At 41.6% G+C, this 18,832-nt stretch overlaps 2 protein-coding genes across 2 annotated transcripts; one reads left to right on the top strand and one right to left on the bottom strand.

Annotated features, from left to right (window-relative positions):
* Window positions 1-450: 450 nt before the first annotated feature.
* stmn2b (stathmin 2b) lies at window positions 451-12,260 on the top strand. The gene is made up of 5 exons (XM_055053994.1): window positions 451-611; window positions 7,543-7,638; window positions 8,187-8,359; window positions 8,897-9,088; window positions 10,682-12,260. Exons 1-5 carry the CDS (start codon window positions 593-595, stop codon window positions 10,739-10,741), a joined length of 540 nt encoding a protein of 179 aa, XP_054909969.1. The 5' UTR covers window positions 451-592; the 3' UTR covers window positions 10,742-12,260.
* Window positions 12,261-14,457: 2,197 nt separating this feature from the next.
* hey1 (hes-related family bHLH transcription factor with YRPW motif 1) lies at window positions 14,458-18,602 on the bottom strand. Its single transcript, XM_055054115.1, has 5 exons — window positions 18,472-18,602; window positions 18,309-18,384; window positions 18,134-18,217; window positions 17,939-18,020; window positions 14,458-16,240 (listed from the first exon to the last, which is right to left on the bottom strand). Exons 1-5 carry the CDS (start codon window positions 18,555-18,557, stop codon window positions 15,570-15,572), a joined length of 999 nt encoding a protein of 332 aa, XP_054910090.1. The 5' UTR covers window positions 18,558-18,602; the 3' UTR covers window positions 14,458-15,569.
* Window positions 18,603-18,832: the final 230 nt, after the last annotated feature.

Below are 18,832 nucleotides of genomic sequence, written 5' to 3'. Positions count from 1 at the left end.
GATTTGGCTGTTTTTTTGTTGGTTTTTTTGCCTTCACAAGCTACCGTTGTGTTTCATTTGGAATCGACAGTTTTTCAGTCATTATTTTTATATGACAAAGATTCTTATACAGCTTTATAAAAATTGTTAAATTTAAGGGATCCAAACTCACATCTATTTATTTACTTTGTTTGTTTATTGATGTTAACTTAATGTTTTCTCCATGACCTCCATACCATAGTGCCAAAATTAATGTTGCAAATGTGGGATAATAATAATAATAATAATAATAATAATAATAATAATAATAATAATAATAATAATAATAATAATAATAATAATAATAATAATAATAATAAAGGGCGGCGGGGGGAATACCTCCCACAAAATATCTGCTTTTATTTTGAAGTATTTAATCAAGACTTCCGGTGTTGCCCTGCTTATTTGCCGCTGCCTTTCCTGCAGCTCAGCACAGACCAGCAGGCGCACCGGCAGCCCCCGTCTCTCTCTGCTGACTCAGTGCCTTAACAGCAGTCCCTTCACCCGGTGAGACACCATCCAGACACCGACGCACATTTCTCCGGCCAACTCACCCCAGCGACTCGCTTCAGACATGGCTAAGACCGCAATCGGTGAGTTCTGATTTTTCCTCAGATATTTCCCCCGCCCCCTGCCATCAAAGAACGAGGCAGGTTTCAGGGTGATGGTGATGATGATGGTGATGATGGTGAGAGGCAGTGGCGACACCCATGGCACAAAAGGATGCTGAGGTGCTGACAGGAGGGAGCGGCCAAACTCACTCTGCAACTCACTTCCTCATGTTGAAGTTCGGAAACTGAGGCATCTTTATGTGTTTATTTATTCAATTGCAGCTGTTATAATTTAGTCTTTATTTATTTTGTTCAATTTAAAATTTCACGCAGCTCGGACAGAAATCCAGCCAGTGACGCATATGCGTATTCAGCCTGCATTCTGATTAATGCACGTCACTAAATAAAACATAGATTTATATATATATTTTTTGTTTTGTTATTGTTGTTATTCCTTTATGGAAGCGTGGTTGCATCGCTGCAGCACCTGCCCCCTTCACTGCCTGACTCAGAGGCGTGCAGCATAATGCAGCTCCAGCGACCCCACCCAACATCCCAGCTCCGTTAAAAAGCCGCTCCCCAGGGGGGGGGGGGGGGGGGGGTGCGGAACGTCTCACCGTCACAAATCTCCCGTTTTATTAAAGAAAAACTGGGTCGTCCTCACCGTCTGTGTCTGCTTAACCCATTTTCTACGTGACCGCTGCATATGCAGACATGTAGGACGGAGGGACAGGGGGGTGGGGAAAGGAGCCCCCTTAACAAGAATTACTTTGCTGTCGAGGGAAGAATTTCCCATTGGCTCTGAAAAAGGAATATTAGGCTCCTAATCTTGTTCGGAAGATTATTGGATGAATTTGCTCTATATCTGAATACCATGGGAAAAAAAAAAGATGGCAGCGTTTATTAGAAATAGGAATAAATAAAATGAGATGGCTTCTGTGACATTTATTGTAATTCATTTTGCTGCTATTAAGCAGCAGCTTGAAAAACACAATCTTAGCTGCTGCAAGTGAAAGAAAGCTTTAATGCTTATGCTCAAGTGCATGAATGTTTGTTTTCTGGTTGGCAGAGCAGGTAATGGAGGGGCGTGCGTGGGGCGTGGGGGGCCGGGGGGCCCGTGGTGAGGGTCTGGGATGTCTGAGCTCTGGGACACTTAAGCACCGGCCTCTCCTCCTCGTTTTTTTCCCCTCCTCCTCCCTGCTTTTTTTCTTGCTCCTGCATGATCTTGAATTGAACTGCAGACAGGCAGAATGGGATGGGCACGGGAAGCGGCCATGATGCCAGTCATGGCTCTGCGGGTCACTGAGTTCATTTAGACCAATTTCTTGTTTTTTGCAGTAAAGCAGAAAGAAACTTAGTAAGCATTTATTTTCTAACAGCTGCAGATCTTCATTATGCATGAAGATTAATTCTATTATTACCATGATTGTTCATTTTATTAGTATGAATAATACTAATAGGATTGAAGTTGATGATAAATACCGCCTATCATTTCCAATTAAGGTTGAAATCAATCCCTTTGTGTCTGGCAATGGAAATGAGCCAATGATATCCACCCTAAAATCAATAGATAAGGGTTTTTTAAGTGGAGTTTTATTAAAAGGTCATGTTCTTTGCATCTTAATGCAGTATTAACTCAGATTGCTAACCAGTAAGTGGATGCAGGGAACCAAATGGATTTTGCTCATACACAAATTGTGAATGGGCTGGAATTATTATTATTATTTTTTTATCTGTGTTAATCCCAAAAGAGAAATAAATGTTGTAGTAACTCAAACTAAGTTTCTTCATAGTCAATATAAGCGGTTAAAGCTGTGGAAAAACCAAGCTCTCCTGTAGTGGTCTGTATTACAGCAGATCTGAAGGAGCCTCTGACCGAAGACAATCTGTTGTTGAATTTCTGCGCAATAATCTCTAAGTCACAAAGCAGACCCCCACAAAAAGTGATACTTTTCCTTTCTATACTGCTTTGCAATGGAAATGTGTTATAAGACCTCTAAGATCAGTATCTTAGATCCACTTATCATATAATCAAATCAAATAACTGCACAATTCAAACATAGCAGTGCTTAACAATAAATATGGCTGGAAAAAGAAAAAAAAACCAGCAGTTTCAATGTGGTAAAAGTCATCCTTGGTCCTGACCAGTTGCCACTGGGACAACCCAGGGTTACAACTGCAGCGAACTTCACTTTTTAACAGAATCTCACATCCAGAAGCCAGAATTACCCCTTTAATAGAAAAGTCCTCTGCATTGTTCATCCCATTCGTATTTATGACCATTGTTGTTACGGGCATATCTGCATGATCTGGTTCGTAACTCATCCTGACTTATCACCGGTTGGGTCCCTTCGATCTGTGCGGCACACTCCCATCGCTGGTCTGAGATGTCTGTTGCTCCTGATGACGGGCTGAGAGGAGAAGGAGGTGACATCAATCCTGCTGGCCACGTTTTGCTGAATGTTTATCACATCTGGATATTCAGATCAGAGACAGGACAGACAAATCAACAACATTAATACATGGCTACTGTAATCTCAGCTAATTTTATTTGAATAACCTTTTATTAAGGTAAATCTTATGGAATAGGGGATTCAAAACAGATTTAAATAGACAATATTCAATACAATGCATAGAAATGCATTGATGCTTTCTCTATTGTGCTTAAAATGTGTTTTGATCTCCAGTTTAATAACATCTAATTGCTTGGTGTGGTAGAATGTTGTCTTAAGATATTATGTGCAGTGTGATGCGTTACCTCATATTTCATGCCACGCTAAAACTCTCAGGAAACTGTCCACAAACGGACTCATAAATCTACTGAAATATCAGTCGATTTATGAGTCTTTAGAGAGATATGTACTCCAACTGGAAGTCTCAATTACTGGAATCTCATCACCAGCTCTCCACTCACTGTCCTTGTTCGTTTGGGTCCCATAACAATCCATTTAACGATCCAGTTTGCTCTTGCAATAGCTGCATAATTTCATGTTTATATTTTTGCTGTAAAGTTGCTGAACAGGCGTCCTCAAACCCACAGTGCTGTGAACGCTACAGCACCCAGGGGGGCCTGTGGGCCTTCGATGAACAATGCTGCATGTTTGTTGTTTGCCTTTTATGGTTAGATTACTCAAAGTGACTGTGAAAATCCTGCAAGATTAGATGGAGGCAGAGGTAGAGGGGAAAGAAAGATGGGAAAACAGCCAATGCAGGTGTGGCGGTTTGTGCTGACAAAGAGAAAAGAAGGGGGAGGAGGGAGGTTGAGGGTGACAAATATTAAAAATGATGGAAAAAAAGTAAGAAAACATCAGCAACAGATGAGATGGAGGACAGGAGCTAGAGAAAGTGCCAAAGTGAGAGCGGTGCTCTCTGAGGATATTGATGATCCGGGCTCTTTGGTTGATGGATTGGAAGTGGAAGTGCACTTTGATGGGTGCGTCAGTGGTCAAGATGGGAAGTGAGGCGCAGACATGCTGACCTGGCTGGATGGAACTGCCTGTGGGAAGCAGAGAGAATCATTGAAAATGTTATCATCCCCGCCTGACAGGACGTCATCCCATCTCAGCCGGGAACAGGAATGTGACCATGTGCTCAAACACTTTCTGAGTTGCTCTGACACTGCGGCTCATTTGTCATTTTTATGTGTCTGATCTAAGAAGGATGCGTTATATTACACTACTTATTAAGAGACATACAGTGGCACTGTAATAGATTTTGTTCCATGGGGAACTTCACATATTTTAGATTATGGAGACATTAGAAAAATGAGAGCTCGGGAGACATTTCAGCTCGTTTTAAGTTTCCTTTGTGTAAAATGTTCGGAAATGAAATCTGCTTTGACAGGGTGATACTAAAACCTCACCTCAGAGGCTGCAAATGAAATGAAATAACATTACAGCTCAAGTAATTTTTGAGTTTACGTGCTGGCTGCACTGAACTTTATATTACTGTAGTTTTCTCTGCATAATATTTTTCTTTTACTGAGGTTATTTCAACAGTTTGAAGGTTTTATGGAGCCTTAAGTGGAATTATGATTTGAGGTCCAACTTCTGGCTAACCCAATCACATTTCTTTTATTTTATTTTTTCACAGATTAACCAGTTTATCATGATTAATAGACACAGCTTCAATGCAAAAGCATCAGAAGAGCAGCCTCAATCAGATGGATTGTTTGCAAATGTTTATATCAGTAAAATGATCTGGACTGAGACATGAATTATACAGAGAGAGCAGGTGGAAATTCCCAGTTAAAATCCCGTTCCTTCCTGGGAACAGTATGGGAGTTGGGCCAGGACATGTACCAAGTCTGTGGGCACGCAGCTTTGGAGTGGGGGAGGCTGGTGTGGGGTGTTAAACTCGTGCAGGGAGGTGCAGAAGAAGAACAGCGAAGGGAGAATAGAAAGATGTACTGGATTCAGGACATTTGCTTCAATCTGAAGCTAAATGTTTATTGAAATAATCAGCAGATTATTTGATTGTAAAAAAATATGTTTTTAGTTATATTCAAATGTTTTAAAAGCCCTATAAATGATCAAAAATAATGAACGACTCCACTGAATTGTGAAGGGTTTCAGAAGTCAACAGGGTGTTAGAAAATGGCTGCTGGAGTCTTGACAGAAACACAGCTCCTAACAAGCCGCTGACGGCCCTTCAAACGTTCCCCAACCACCCCCCGCCCCCAGGTAATCAACGGAAACGGGGCAATCCGCTAATTACAGACTGAAGTGCTTTCCACCTGAGGCTGCTGCTTCCACTATGCTGTCTTGGGGGCAGTCAACTATGGCAGATATTCCTCAGGGGTTGTCACTCCTGGCTGAGTCTATTTGTGATTCCTCTTCAAGTCAAAGTGTCAGTGTAAAGACCATCAGCAGGTGTTTTCTCATTTCCATACAGTCAATAAAAGGAAACCGTTTCTTTTCCATTTTAACCCCCGTCTGTCTTCCTCTTTGTTCCTTTCTTCTCCAAAGTTTTAATTTCGCCTTGCTGTGCTCACTCTCTCCCACGTATTCCTCAGGGAAGGGGTTAACAAGACCATCAGAGAGTAGCGAGAGCTACATGTGAGAGTTCATCACATTACTGGGGCGACTGCCTGTCTGCAGGGCAGAAAGTGAGATACAGAGAGCTGCAAATAAGCACATGAGAAGGAGATTTCCGATTTATCATCCTCTAACCTTATTGCTTCTTTACTGTAAATCTAACTTCTGCCGTTGCTCTTGTATCCTAATGCAAATCATGAATCAAAAGTGCCACATTTCAGCCCTGCAGGCCTTGTGCTCTGGGGTGATGATTGATGCTGTTCTGTGACAGCTGGCATGCAGATCTTGCAGTATGGTGCAGGGTGCCTTGAGAGAGCGGAAATGTTTAATAAGCTGCAGTGTGTTGCAGATATTTTTCCACCTTTTCTCTGCAGAGACTGCTAATAAATCCACACAGCAAAGTGTCTTAGATGCAAAAAAAACAAAACAAAACAAGGTCAGAAAAGTTTGGTTGTTCCCGTATTTGTTTTCTCTGTCTGCTCTCTGAAGTACATCTTTCCTCGCCACTAAACAGGCCGCATGTTGCCAGACCCACTCGGTTGTGACCCCATTTTGCTGCAAAAAGTTGTTCTTTCATATTGAAGGAAAAACACAATTTATGTCTTTAAAAGAGCTATGAAACACTTTTTTATTTTAATATTCTTAACGATGTGCGACCATGCACGTTCAAGAAAGTTTCAGATCGATAAAATATTTTAGAAATATATTTAGTTGATACCAGGAAGAATAGGATGGAGTTTCTTTCTGTTTAAAAATAGCAAACTTTTATATTAGCATCTTCCTTGCTGATATAAAATATAAAAATGTGACTGAATACTAATTAATGCAACCTGCAGACGATTAAATACCAGGGCCACAGTGTTTGCGTGACAATAAACAAATGCGTCATCAAGGATACATTAATAACATTCTGACACATTTATTAATGTAAACTGTGAACGAAAACAAAAAAACATTGTACAAATAAATACAAGGCCTTGATGGATACCGTTTGTGACATTCAGATAACAGAAAGGAAGACCGCTGAGTTGAAAAGACACAGAATCATTCTGCATATTTAGAGCACAGATTTTAAGGATATTGTAATCGATGGAAACAGAATGATTAACAAGAACAGATCTGTTTAACAAGCAGACTGGTTCTCTACTGCTGCTGCTGATTCTACGTTAAAAGTAAAACAGAAGCCAAAAAGACAATAATGTATAAAACAAGGTTAGACAAGGTTGGTTATTGGGGTTCTTCTTTTTTTTCGTCTGTGTTCCCTTTTAATCACTTTATTCCTCTCCACTGAGCTGTCTGCATGTTGCCAAATCCAGCCAGTTAGGATTGCTGCCAGCTTTATTAACGTTTTTGACAAAGACGCGGCCTCGACATGAGGAGCGAGCCTGCTGCCTCGCGCAGATAAGCAAACCTCAAAACAGATAATCAAAACCAAACTGGGAATATACATAAAATACTATCTTTTTTTTTTTTGTTTGTTTTTTAAGTGACTTATCTCTGACCTTTTGTTGCATTAACAAGAGAATTTGCCAGGATTTAAAGGGGCGATGCACTGGCAGCATCAATAAAAAATACATCAAAATAAAATGCATAGTCGATGATGTGTTGCGAATCCTGTGGGGACGGAAACATCGAAGCTGTGCAGGGAAATTAGGCCAAGTGAGGAGGCATCCATCACACTTTCTCTGCAAGGAAGACAAAGGGAGATGAAAGCAACTCAGCTGCGTCAGACATGCTTTGATGAGGAGGTTTTTCTTTCTCTGAATAGAAAAAGTCTTCCTATTTACATCAAAGGTCTTTTGGCATAAAAGTAGGTTAATAATGTTTCATCTTTTTCTGTGTTACTGGGTTAATGTCGCCTCCTTGTTCAGACGTGAGGAGCACAGTTGGATCTGCACACGATAAGAAAGCAATCGTGCTTCCGTTTGTCTCCACAGCTTACAAGGAGAAGATGAAGGAGATTTCTGTCCTCTCTCTCATATGCTCCTGTCTGTACCCCGAGAGCCGCAAAAACATTTTGGGGGACTTTGAAGGTAGGAGGGAATCCTCACAGGGAACATTTTCATCTTTAGTGAATGGGCTGGCATGAGATCCGCATGGTATATGGGACACGGTTTCATGGTACTACACAAAAATATAAAACAAAACAATGTAGCAGAATTGAATAGCTTTCTTTAAAATACAAAAACAGTAGTGGAGATATTATTCCTTTTGCAAGGAAGATATTTTATTTACAATTAAAATACTGTGAGTAACTACAGTTTTGTCAGGAAAATCAGCCTTTGATCAAAACTTGAATCTGGATGAAAGACGATACACACTGGAAGCACTACAGTGTTATGAGAAGCTATGAGAATCATTTGGCAAATTAAACACATGTTGGACATGATTCATGGAAAATAACAGGAGGATTTTGTGTCCCCCCCCCTGTTCCTCCAAACAGAAGAAAGAAAATAGCTGTTTTGAATCTAACACTTTCAGTATCCCTTGATACCAGCCCATTCCTACAGGCAAACAGATTTGAGTTAAAATTCATAAGGCAGCAGCTGACAGTCTTTCCGTTTAATGCATGCTCCTGCAGACATGGACATCAAGCCAATCGACAAGCGTGCATCAGGTCAAGCCTTTGAGGTCATCCTAAAGCCGCCCTCTCCTACATCTGACGCGGCTCACTGCATCACCAGCCCCCCAAAGAGGGACATTTCCCTGGAGGACATCCAGAAGAAACTGGAGGCGGCCGAGGACAGGAGGAGAGTAAGGAGACTTCCTGCTGTTATGGCTGCAAGCCAGATGCCAAATATTACTTTGCTTCAGTAAATGAAAATGTCTTCATACTGGACATTCAGCTAAATCTACTTCAAGTCTCATAAAAACTCTTTGAATGTCTAACAGCAGCTCCAGGTGACTTAAAAACATCCCATCTATTGTGAGCTAATTTCTGCATCTGATTGATTCAGATGTCAATACAATGAGCACCTGGTACCTGGGGCAATCCATCAACAAATCAATTATATAATCATCCTCCTGTCAATATGACTGCTTGATTGATTTCTTTGTTGCTAAATTTTCACTAGAGTACTTAGAAATCACAATAGATACTCTAGATCGCATTTTGAGAACAGAAGGAAGGCATAAAAAGTGAAATACCTCCTGTAGTTTTACTCGTTTATTTTGACCGTGTTACTCACTGATTCATGTTCGTCTCCTGAGATCTGGGAGTGGTTTTCAGTCAGTTCCTGTCACGGTATTGATCCGAATCCTCCCATTCTCATCGCTCTCTTCTTCTTTCAGTCCCAGGAGGCGCAGATCCTCCGGATCCTTGCCGAGAAACGCGAGCACGAGCGCGAAGTGCTGCTGAAGGCCATGGAGGAGAACAGCAACTTCAGCCGCATGGCTGAGGAGAAGCTGCAGGTGAAGATGGAGCAGATCGAGGAGAACCGGCAGGCCTACCTGGCGGCCATGATGGAGCGCCTGCAGGAGAGGGTGAGGAGAAGGGAATCAAAAGAAGAACGTGGGATGGAAAACTAGGGAGGATTCATGCAGGAAGACAGGACAATTATTTCCAGGGTGGTAGGAGGTTGCAGCAATAAATTTAGGTAAACCCTGGAAAAGAGGCACACAGATAGATCATTTCAGAAGATTACAAGGTGTTGCTGTCAAAAGTAAATGTATATCATACAACTAGAACATTTATTTTCAATTGCTTGTAAGTAAAAGTATTCTAGTATTCTTACTAGAAGTATGTTAGTGTGACTATTAGATTATTATTTCTGATAAGAGAACTGAGTGGACACCACCAGCAGAGGGCGCTCTTTCTAAAGAAGTTCAAGGAAGAACTCAATCAGTGAAAAGTCAATTTCATTTGAATGACTTGCATGAAAATTCCCAACCAAGCTGAATCATACATAAAAAAAAATACATTTAGAATTACAGCAATTGCAAAATATCAGATATGTAAATAAAAATTAAACAAAAATAAAATCACAGTTAGTTTTAGTATGAAAACTTTATTTACTTCTAGTAATTCAGATGAGTCTTAAAGAAAAATGTGAAAGTTTATGAAGAGGAATTTATTTGTCAGACTTTTGTCTGCAGCTGAAAAATCCAGATCAGCATGAGTTAATTTGTGCTGCTGCACAGCTTCTCATTGTGTGGTTGTTGATGAGATTAGTGTTGCTTGGTGGCTTGTAATGGTTTGTTTTGAGTGGGATGTTTGATGCGAGTTCTCCGTTTATTGTTGTGCTGTCATTGCTGAAGGACTCGTTTTAAACTGAGTTTCTGACTTGGGAGATTTTTGAGATGACGATAATTATGATTGTTTCAGTGTTGTGGGGTAATTCATTTAAATCCTTAAAATGAACCAACAAAACTGTAAAATTCGTCCGGAGTTGAACGGGAGGCGAGTGAACAGATATTGAGACTGGAGCGATTTGTCTTGCAAAAGTATTCATACCACTTCAGTGAGTTTTACTGGGATATTAGGACTTGCACAGTAGAAGGAAAAGGACACACGTTTTCATATTCTCACCACTGTGAAGCATGGTCATGGCAGCATGATTCTGTGGAGATGTTTTTTTTTTTTTAGTAAACCAGAGAAACTGGTCAACGTTTATGGAATGAATTGAGTTAAATAGAGATCAATTCCTGTTTAGCTCTATAAATGTTCTCGTTGTATGACATCCAGACCTAGATCCAAGCATATTCATGTTTCAGAATGGCCCAGTCAAAGTCCAGACCTATATCCAATTGGGAATCTATGGAAATAGTCTTTGGATGTTATGATCACCATTGAAATTTTATTGAAATTGAACTATTTTGGAAAGAAAAGGATCATGCTGAGTGAAAAATCACACAATATTGTGATTTTCCTGAGTAGCAAAATGCATTACTGCCCTGCCCTTCTATATTTATCTGCTTAGTTGTGCATGTCCACCTGATGAAATCCCAATAAAACTCTGACATTTGTAGTTGCTACAACCAAATGTCAAAATATGTTCCACCTGTAGGGACACATCTGCGCCACAAAAACTACAAAAAACCCGATAAAATCTGTTTTTTGTTTTTTTATGTCCCCAGGAGAGGCATGCTCAGGAGGTGCGCAGGAACAAGGAGCTGAGAGAAGAGTTGATGCCGTGAGAGGCCCCGACAGCCTCCACAGCCCCCACCTTCAGTCCGAGGAACACCTCCCTCCCCACCTCGTCCTCCATGTCCACACCTCTCCACCCGTCTCCCCGACATTCCCACCCCCCTCTTGTATTGCTATGAAACTTTGAAGAAACGCCACCCTGAGATAGCGGGAGATTCAAATAGGGTTGGGGGTGGAAAGGATTGCAAAAATGTTAAAAAAAAAAAAAAGTAAAGAAAGGAGGAAAACGATCATCTCCTATCCTTTAAAAAAAATAATGTTTTTGTTCAAACGTGAAGAACAAAATCCAATTGACACCTGACAGCGTTCTTTTGTAAATACTTCTTTTTTGTTATATACAGTCCGATACAAGCAGCAAAAGTATTGATTGCAGTGTGCCATTTTTATATATAGGTTTCTTCTCCCTGCTTATATAAAAAATATATAAATGGATGTGATGATCTGTTCATGTTTTTTTTTTTCCTTTACTCTCATTTCAGCCTGAGAATGTTTGTTTTAGGTTTCTCTCGTGTGGTAACAAGCTTAGGTGTTTGTTGTGAATTTGCCAGCTAGCTGATGTTTTGCCGTGAACAGGTTGCGCCTCCCCACCACAAAAGCCTGCATGCACCAGCGGGGTTGCAGAGCCGGGGGCCACATTTTGCAGGAAGGTCGCCAAAAGGGAACGGTGGTGTTGCTGGTTCTTGCAAGCGAGCTTTTTTTTTGTGGGGGACTGCCAGCTGTTTCCGCACATCTGCTCCTGTGACAATAGGTAGTGACTGTACTGCAGGAGAACACGATAGCATTTAATGAGCCCATCCTCATCCTCCTCCGCTTCATTCCCATCTCTCTTTTTCGCACACGCACACACGTAGACCGTGAAATCACTCACACGCTCGCCACACAGCACAGGAAAATACCTTTCATGCACCGTTAATCTCATGAAGCTTCCCCTCAGAAATGGCGCCGTTACATCCTCGGATGCCACTGTTGCACACAGCACCTCTGTTGAAGTTTGGGTCTATCGTTAGATCGCTGGAGCTCAGCAATCTCAAGTTGTTCAATTTAATCGTACTAGAAAAGAAAAGACATATCTCTCACTTCTCTCTCTCTTCATTACATCATTCAACTTTCCCCTGAAACACAGCAAATACTGGCACAATGAAGATATTTAAGCCATAAGAGGCATGACTGCATTAATGATCAATAGAAATAGTATTTCTAAGAGTAAACTTGAATGAGTTGCAACGACGGGTGCTTGGACGGTCACACACGCACACTTGGCCCCTCGATGTGTGTGAGTGGGTGTGTGAGTGAACTGCACAGAGACCAGGTAGTTAGTGTGTTGATATGTTTAGATATAAAAACCAACAACAATACAGCGTGCAACGATTGTCAGAAAGTTAGACACAGGCAGTTAGTTTCCTTCCTGACTCTCTTTCTCTCCTCCGTCCATTTGTGTGTTTCCTCCTCTTCCACGTATATCTTTGTGAGCAAGCAGTGGTTAATAAAGATTTGGGGTTCAGTGAATAAGACTGGCTTTGAGAGTGATTTCTTTCAAGAAAATGTAAACGCACATTTTCCAGTTGCAGAATATTTATGTGCTTCTTCATTCACGGTCGCCTGACCTCTGGCGCAGGAGCAAAATAGCAACCATCTATTTCGTCAGCAAGCAGGGAAAATTGTCTTTCTGTTTTTTGAATCTGGTAACTACAGATTACAAATCCATCACAAGGCAGACACAGAGACATTTAGGACAAACAACCAGGCACTCACCCGGAAATAAACAGACCAATTATCTCAGTATGCATGTTTTTGGATCATGAGTAGAAGCTGGAGTTCCCAGAGAGAACCCAAGCATGCACAAGGAGAACATTTGAATTGCTATGCAAAAAATAAAAATAAAATAAGATTCGTAATTTACAAACATATCCAATTATGCAAAAGTAATCCAGATTAACACTGTTCAGTACATTTTAGTTTTACAGATAAGAGTCAGATTTATCTATGGGTTCAGCAGATTTTTTTGCAGCTCTTATGTGACCACAAAACTGATTACAATTATGTCAAAATACTGAGAATACAATTTTAAACAAGATTGATAAAAGCTTGAAAAAAAACAAACAGTTGTTTCTCTAAAACTTGCAGAAGGACATTTATTCAAACATTTTTGGGATAAATGTTCAATTAGGATCCAGATACTTATTGCCAGAAGCATTTGCTGCACCTTTCCAAATCAGTTAAGTTGCCCCAGTCTCTTCCGAAAGTCACATCTACAGCTTCTACAAACATTTTGGGAAGCGGTTCATTCTCAAGCACGGCACATGACCTATGAAACATTTGGGCATGAAGGAGACGTGGCCTCAAGCTTTTGTAGTCTGGTAACATTTTCACTGCACCACCAAGTCTTAACAGATGATGTCACTGCAGATCAGGCCTGAGTCTGTCTAAGAGTTACCAGAGAAGACATCATACGCTACGTGCTACAAAAATTGGGACGTGTGAGACGAGAATGACCAACTGCAGACAGTTTTTGGGCAACTATTCTTCTGGTTTAAGCTGTCTTTGTGAAGCCAGGTGTTATTGCTTGGTACCATGGTAAGCGGATGCTCAAGGTGTACAGAGGCAAAGGAGTCAGACCTTCAGGTTAAAGTTGATCTGATGGAACTGAATGTATAACTATATAGCAAATTACATATGAAGTATATGTACTATTGAGTTTCCATAGGTTATATTGAGTATAACCTTTTGTTAATACAGGGAAATACATTTAAAGGGACCACGAAACAATATTTATACTAAAGCGAACAAAATATACTGGTTGACCAAATGTAAATATGTATATTAGTGATTTATAGTGTTTTATAAACGACTGCAGCGGTGTGTTGTTTTGCTGGTACTTTTGGCAAAAGAATAGCATTAATAACTCACAAAAGCCCCAAATTACAGGCATTCATGTTGTAAGTCATCGTATGTAAACCTCTGACTTTAATTAAACTTTGCTTATGGGCTCCATTAACTGATCAAAGTTATTCTGATCTCAGAGGAAGAAGGCCTCATGGCCAGTAGAGGGAGACAAAACACAACAAAAATCTGATTGTTAAATATGAAAAACACCAAAGGGAAAAGTTTGTTCTTGAAAAAACAAGGAGCTGGTTGTATATCGGCAAGATCCTAATTCTGAAAAAAAAAGGGATGCTGGTTCTGGGTTGAGAACAGAAGGAGCAGCTGGTCCAGCCTGAAATGATGGCAGAGACAAAAAAACTTTTGGACTTCCTTTCTCACAATTCCTCTCTTCTGCTCCCACCTTTGATTTCTTTCCTTCCCTCCCTCCCTCACCTATTCCTGCCATCCTCCTCTCTTCTTTTCGTTTTTTCATCCCTTTTCTTCCTTCCTCTCTTCCTTTCTTTTTTTTTTAATCGTCTCTCTCTTTCTTTCTCTCCTTCTTTCTTTCCCTCCTCCAGTTCCCACGGAGCGCACGGGTCCGGCCGGGCCCTGCTATTGTCCAGGATATCCCCGCCTTGTTAATGGTTTCCTGTGCACACACAGAGGGCCGCTGAGAGAAACAAGCAGCCGCATCTGATACCAGCCGTCGATACCGCGCACACATGAAAACAAACACACACACACATTCATAGTCACCGGGCAAAACAACGGCGAGCATCAACAAGCAAACACACACTCCAGAATGTACACACGCTTGGCCAAACAACAATAAATCAACAACATCTACCAGAATGGATGGTTTATTGCAGGGAACATGTGATGAACAGCAGTAACAGAAATGGAAAACTGACAACTAATTTATTGCCGTTTTGTTTGTGCTTTGTACAACCACAGACCATACAGGCTGAAAGTGAGGACACAAAAAACACGTCTACAACACGAGCCGTTTAATCAATTATGTGATCCTGTTTCTCTGAAACTGATTTGACTTAAAGGGCTTCAGAATCATCACTGGCAACAATGTAACACTCAACAAATAAATGCACATAGATAACTGGAGACAAGGTGGGAAAAAAACAACGACCTGTAGCCTTAATTTTACAACATATCAACACAAGATGATGCAGAAACATTCCTAAATGCCATTCTGAACAATCATGTGGTCGCGCTTCATTGAAACTGAGTTGACTCTTTCTAATACATTTATTGTCGATGCTGTGATACTAGACAAAGTATGCAAATAACTTGGACACATGGTGAACGAACCTGGCCTCGTTTACATCAGAGAAAAACAAATGTGAGAATTCACAGCAGAACGGAAACGGAAGTTAGGAAGACGACTTGGGCAACAGTGCGGCGGCGTATGATTAGTTGGAGCCAAGCTGGTATTGGAGCTTTAATTCGGAGTATTTAGCCAAACAGACACCTGGTTTCAGTTATTACACCCCATAAACTGTCGTAAAAAGAGGGGTGGGGAAGGAGTTGTGTCATGACTCTGAGCCCCGTTCCTCCCCGCTGCAGCCAGGGCATCCAGTCATCTTCATGCAACTCGGGAAAACAACAAAGGGGGCAGATGGGGTTTGTTTTCACCAAAGAACTTATTGAGCATCTGGAAAAGCCATTTCTGATTGGCTGACAAAGAAGAGGGTGAAGCTACTGAAGAGGGATCGATCCGCTCAATAAATCCCTTTTGTCGATGTTTACTTGTATTTTTATTCATTTATATATATATAAAAAAGAACCAAAATGTATAAACATTTCACTCTCCTCTGTGGGATATCATCAAAATAGAAGAAGACATAACACTTTCTTAGCAGGGAACATAAAGTCTTGCCCTTGAGTCCGGCTCAGCTGGGAAGTGAAACGAGTCTGTGTAAGCAGGTGGTGCTATTTGAGTCAGAAAGCTCCTATCTCCATGCCCCAGGGTCTGTAGGGTTTGCCCACGCTGGCGCTCTGAGCCGGGGGGCTGATGGCAGTGGCGGGGGAGATGATCGGGAAGGCGCTGAAGGCGAAGGGGAAAGCTGAAAGCGAGGAGAGGAGCGGAGGAGAGAGCTTGGATGCCGACGACGGAACCAGGGCCGGGTGCAGAACGGTGGTGGGAGCAGAAGAGGTGGACGGGATCCTGATCGGACCCTGGTCCGAGAGCGGGGTGGCGCTGTCGCTGCGTCTGCCGGGCACGTGAGTCTCTGCGACGAGCGAGGAGGATGAGGGCGAGGTGGAGGAGGAGGGAGATGAGGAAGATGTGGACGACAGAGGATTATGAGGGCTGCTGGTGGTGCTGCGGGGCAGAGGTGCCAAAGGAGCCCCCTGTTGGTGCTGGAGGAGGATGGGATGCGCAATGTGGGCAGGAGGGGATCCAAACGCAGAACCCCAGGCCAGGTGACTCAGGCCGGTGTGAGCCTCTCTCTGACTGGCGTAGTTGTTCAGATGAGAGACGAGGCGGATTCGCAGAGGGTCTGTGCTGTCCAGGCCCTCGATGATGCTGAGATAGCGGGCGGTTTCAGCCAGGCACTCCCTGAAGCCCAAACCACGGTAATCCATCGCCAGGGCATGGGCATCAAAATAACCTGGGGGGATGAGGTAAGAAAACCACTTCAATTTTACACCACAAAACTCAGAGCTAAAGAGAGGCTCCGGCACGTGTAATCATCCCCTCGCCTTCAGGGAAACCAAGTCTCGACTTGAGGCGACTCGCGCAAAATTGCGATACACGTCAAGTCTACAAATGTATTTTTGTTGGAAGGAAACGATCACTGGTAATTTGGTATGCACCGAAAAAAACTTTTTGATGACTACAATGAGAAGCTCGAAGACCAGTTGCTCTGAAATAGCAAACTTTTTTTTTTCACGGAGTGAATGACAACAGCAATCGTATGAAACTCGTTAATGAGCTAAGAACAAAAAATCAAACATTGAGACATGTCTGTGGTTCAGTCAGGCTAGGAGAGAGCAGGTAACAGGAAGGTTGAACATATTGCAGATAAAGGTGCTCTGTTTTATTGCTTTGAACTTTCAGCCTCTGTCGGTCATGGAACAGGCTGAATTTGGAAATGTTGGCAACTAGAAGATGACTGTCTGTGCTTCCACTGTGAGTGATTCATATCTTTGTACATGCTGCTCTCAAAACCACATGCCAGACTCAAAGTCTGGTCAAACGTCTAGCTTGGTTTTATCTCAATTGGAGAGCTGATCTTTACATATGTTGTGGTAAACAGAACTCGTAAAGCTTGTATTAAAACATAATAAATCAATATAAATAGTCTGAAAATATTTCTTGTTTAAGAAGTTCGTGTTTTGAAATCCTTTTAACAGTTTTTACACTTCAACTTTCTTACTAAGTTGAATATGTTTTGGCAAACTATTGAAAAGAATGTAAAATTGGACTAACTGGCTTTCCCTAAAACTGTTATGCAGGATTGACTTTGTGAAAAACCGAGACGGCGTCCAACAAGCACTATTCTCTATTAAGCGCATAGCAACCTCTCTGCTCTGGAAACCACAATAAAATTTCCAAAGAACATATATATATATATATATATATATATATATATATATATATATATATATATATATATATATATATATATATATATATATATATATATATATATATATATATATATATATATATATTTAATGTCTCAAAATATGTATACCAGGTTTTATCTTTATGCCACATATAAACTCATTTTATAACAATATTATTACACTTTGTCAAGCGGTGTCATAATTTCCCAAGTTGCTTCAATCTAGTTTGTTTTATTCCTGACTGTCTTTGCATTCCTCTTTATCATTCTTGCACCCTGACCAGTTTGTTGATCTATCATGCACTCCATGCAAAAGGGAAAATCAGATTTGATCACCCCTTTTGTTCAGCAAATATCACACTGACACAGCAAGGCAACCAGACCCACCAGGGTATATTTTTATATGGTATTTCAAACATTACCTCCATGCCTGTGGTTTCTATATATTTGCTTATTCTCTGCGCTAATTAAAAAGAAAATAACCTTGGCAGAGAAATCCTAGACGATATGATAACTAAAATGGAAATAAACCCTGATTATTTTCCTGCCTCGGCTGCCAGAACAGGACACAATATACGGATTACAGCATTTAAAAACACAGTTGAAATGATGGGACCTGTTGATCAAGTTACGGAAGGCACTGAAAACAAAAATTCAGTCATTATGGTCCCACACAGTCTTGGACTGGGCTGTGCAACAGACCAGTGAGAGCAACGAGGTTGTGTGCTTTTTTTTTACCTTTGCCTCCAGCAGCATGAAGCATCTTGAGGTGATCCACAGTCATCTGCAAAATCTCTGCTTTTTCAAGCTTGGCTGAACCCTAGAGTATGGAAGGGGGGCAATTTATATTATGGTTATTATTTTTAAATTTTAAAAAAACAACCCACACACGACATATCTAAAGCATTTGATTGTTGTTACATGTGCGCTCACCTGTTTCTCATAGGCGCTGGGAACCAACCTGCGCAGCTCGCTCAAGCTGTTGTTTATTCTGTCCCTGCGCCGCTTCTCTATGATCTGGCGAATGAACAACACTCCGTTAGGCGTCAATCTGCCGACTAAAGCATCACAAGAGTTCGCCGGATTTCTCAAATTTGATCTGACTTACTCCTCTGCGTCTTTTCCGCGCCTGCACCTGCGTGGATGTTGACGGAGACATGGAGCCGAGAGGAGAGCTCATGTTCCTGAAGCGGTCAAAACGAATGGACTGTCAGTCAAACAAAACTCACTGAAAAGTCTGTCTGACGTAAATCGGGGATGAGAAACCTTACCCATTCTCATCTGCGCTCTCTTTCTCCACTTCGATAGTTTCATCCAGCTCGCTGTCCGACGAGCTAAAGTCGTGACTCCGTTTCATTTTTCAGAGTATTTCCAGACGTGCGTAACGCGCAGGTTCGTCCGAAGCGCCTCTGTTTGAAAGCGCTCGGCGTTCCCACGGTGTCATTTCAACTGTGTTGCCCGCCAGCGGGGGCGGGGCTCGGGGCTCGAAGGAGCCAATCAGAGAGCCGCCAGGACTTTGATTGGCGCAGCCGCAGCAGCAGCAGCGCCTCTAGAAGAGTCTTGAGAGGGGAATAAAAGTTCAGACGTCTCACTCTGGGGACTATTTTGATGGTCATGAGCGAAATCAAAACG

Source organism: Poeciliopsis prolifica, unplaced genomic scaffold (genome assembly GCF_027474105.1).
Source record: "Poeciliopsis prolifica strain line A6 unplaced genomic scaffold, Auburn_PproV2 SCAFFOLD038, whole genome shotgun sequence".
NCBI classification, from domain to species: domain Eukaryota; kingdom Metazoa; phylum Chordata; class Actinopteri; order Cyprinodontiformes; family Poeciliidae; genus Poeciliopsis; species Poeciliopsis prolifica.
Note: the sequence above shows the minus strand (reverse complement) of the source record. Positions and strands in the feature narration are given on the sequence as shown.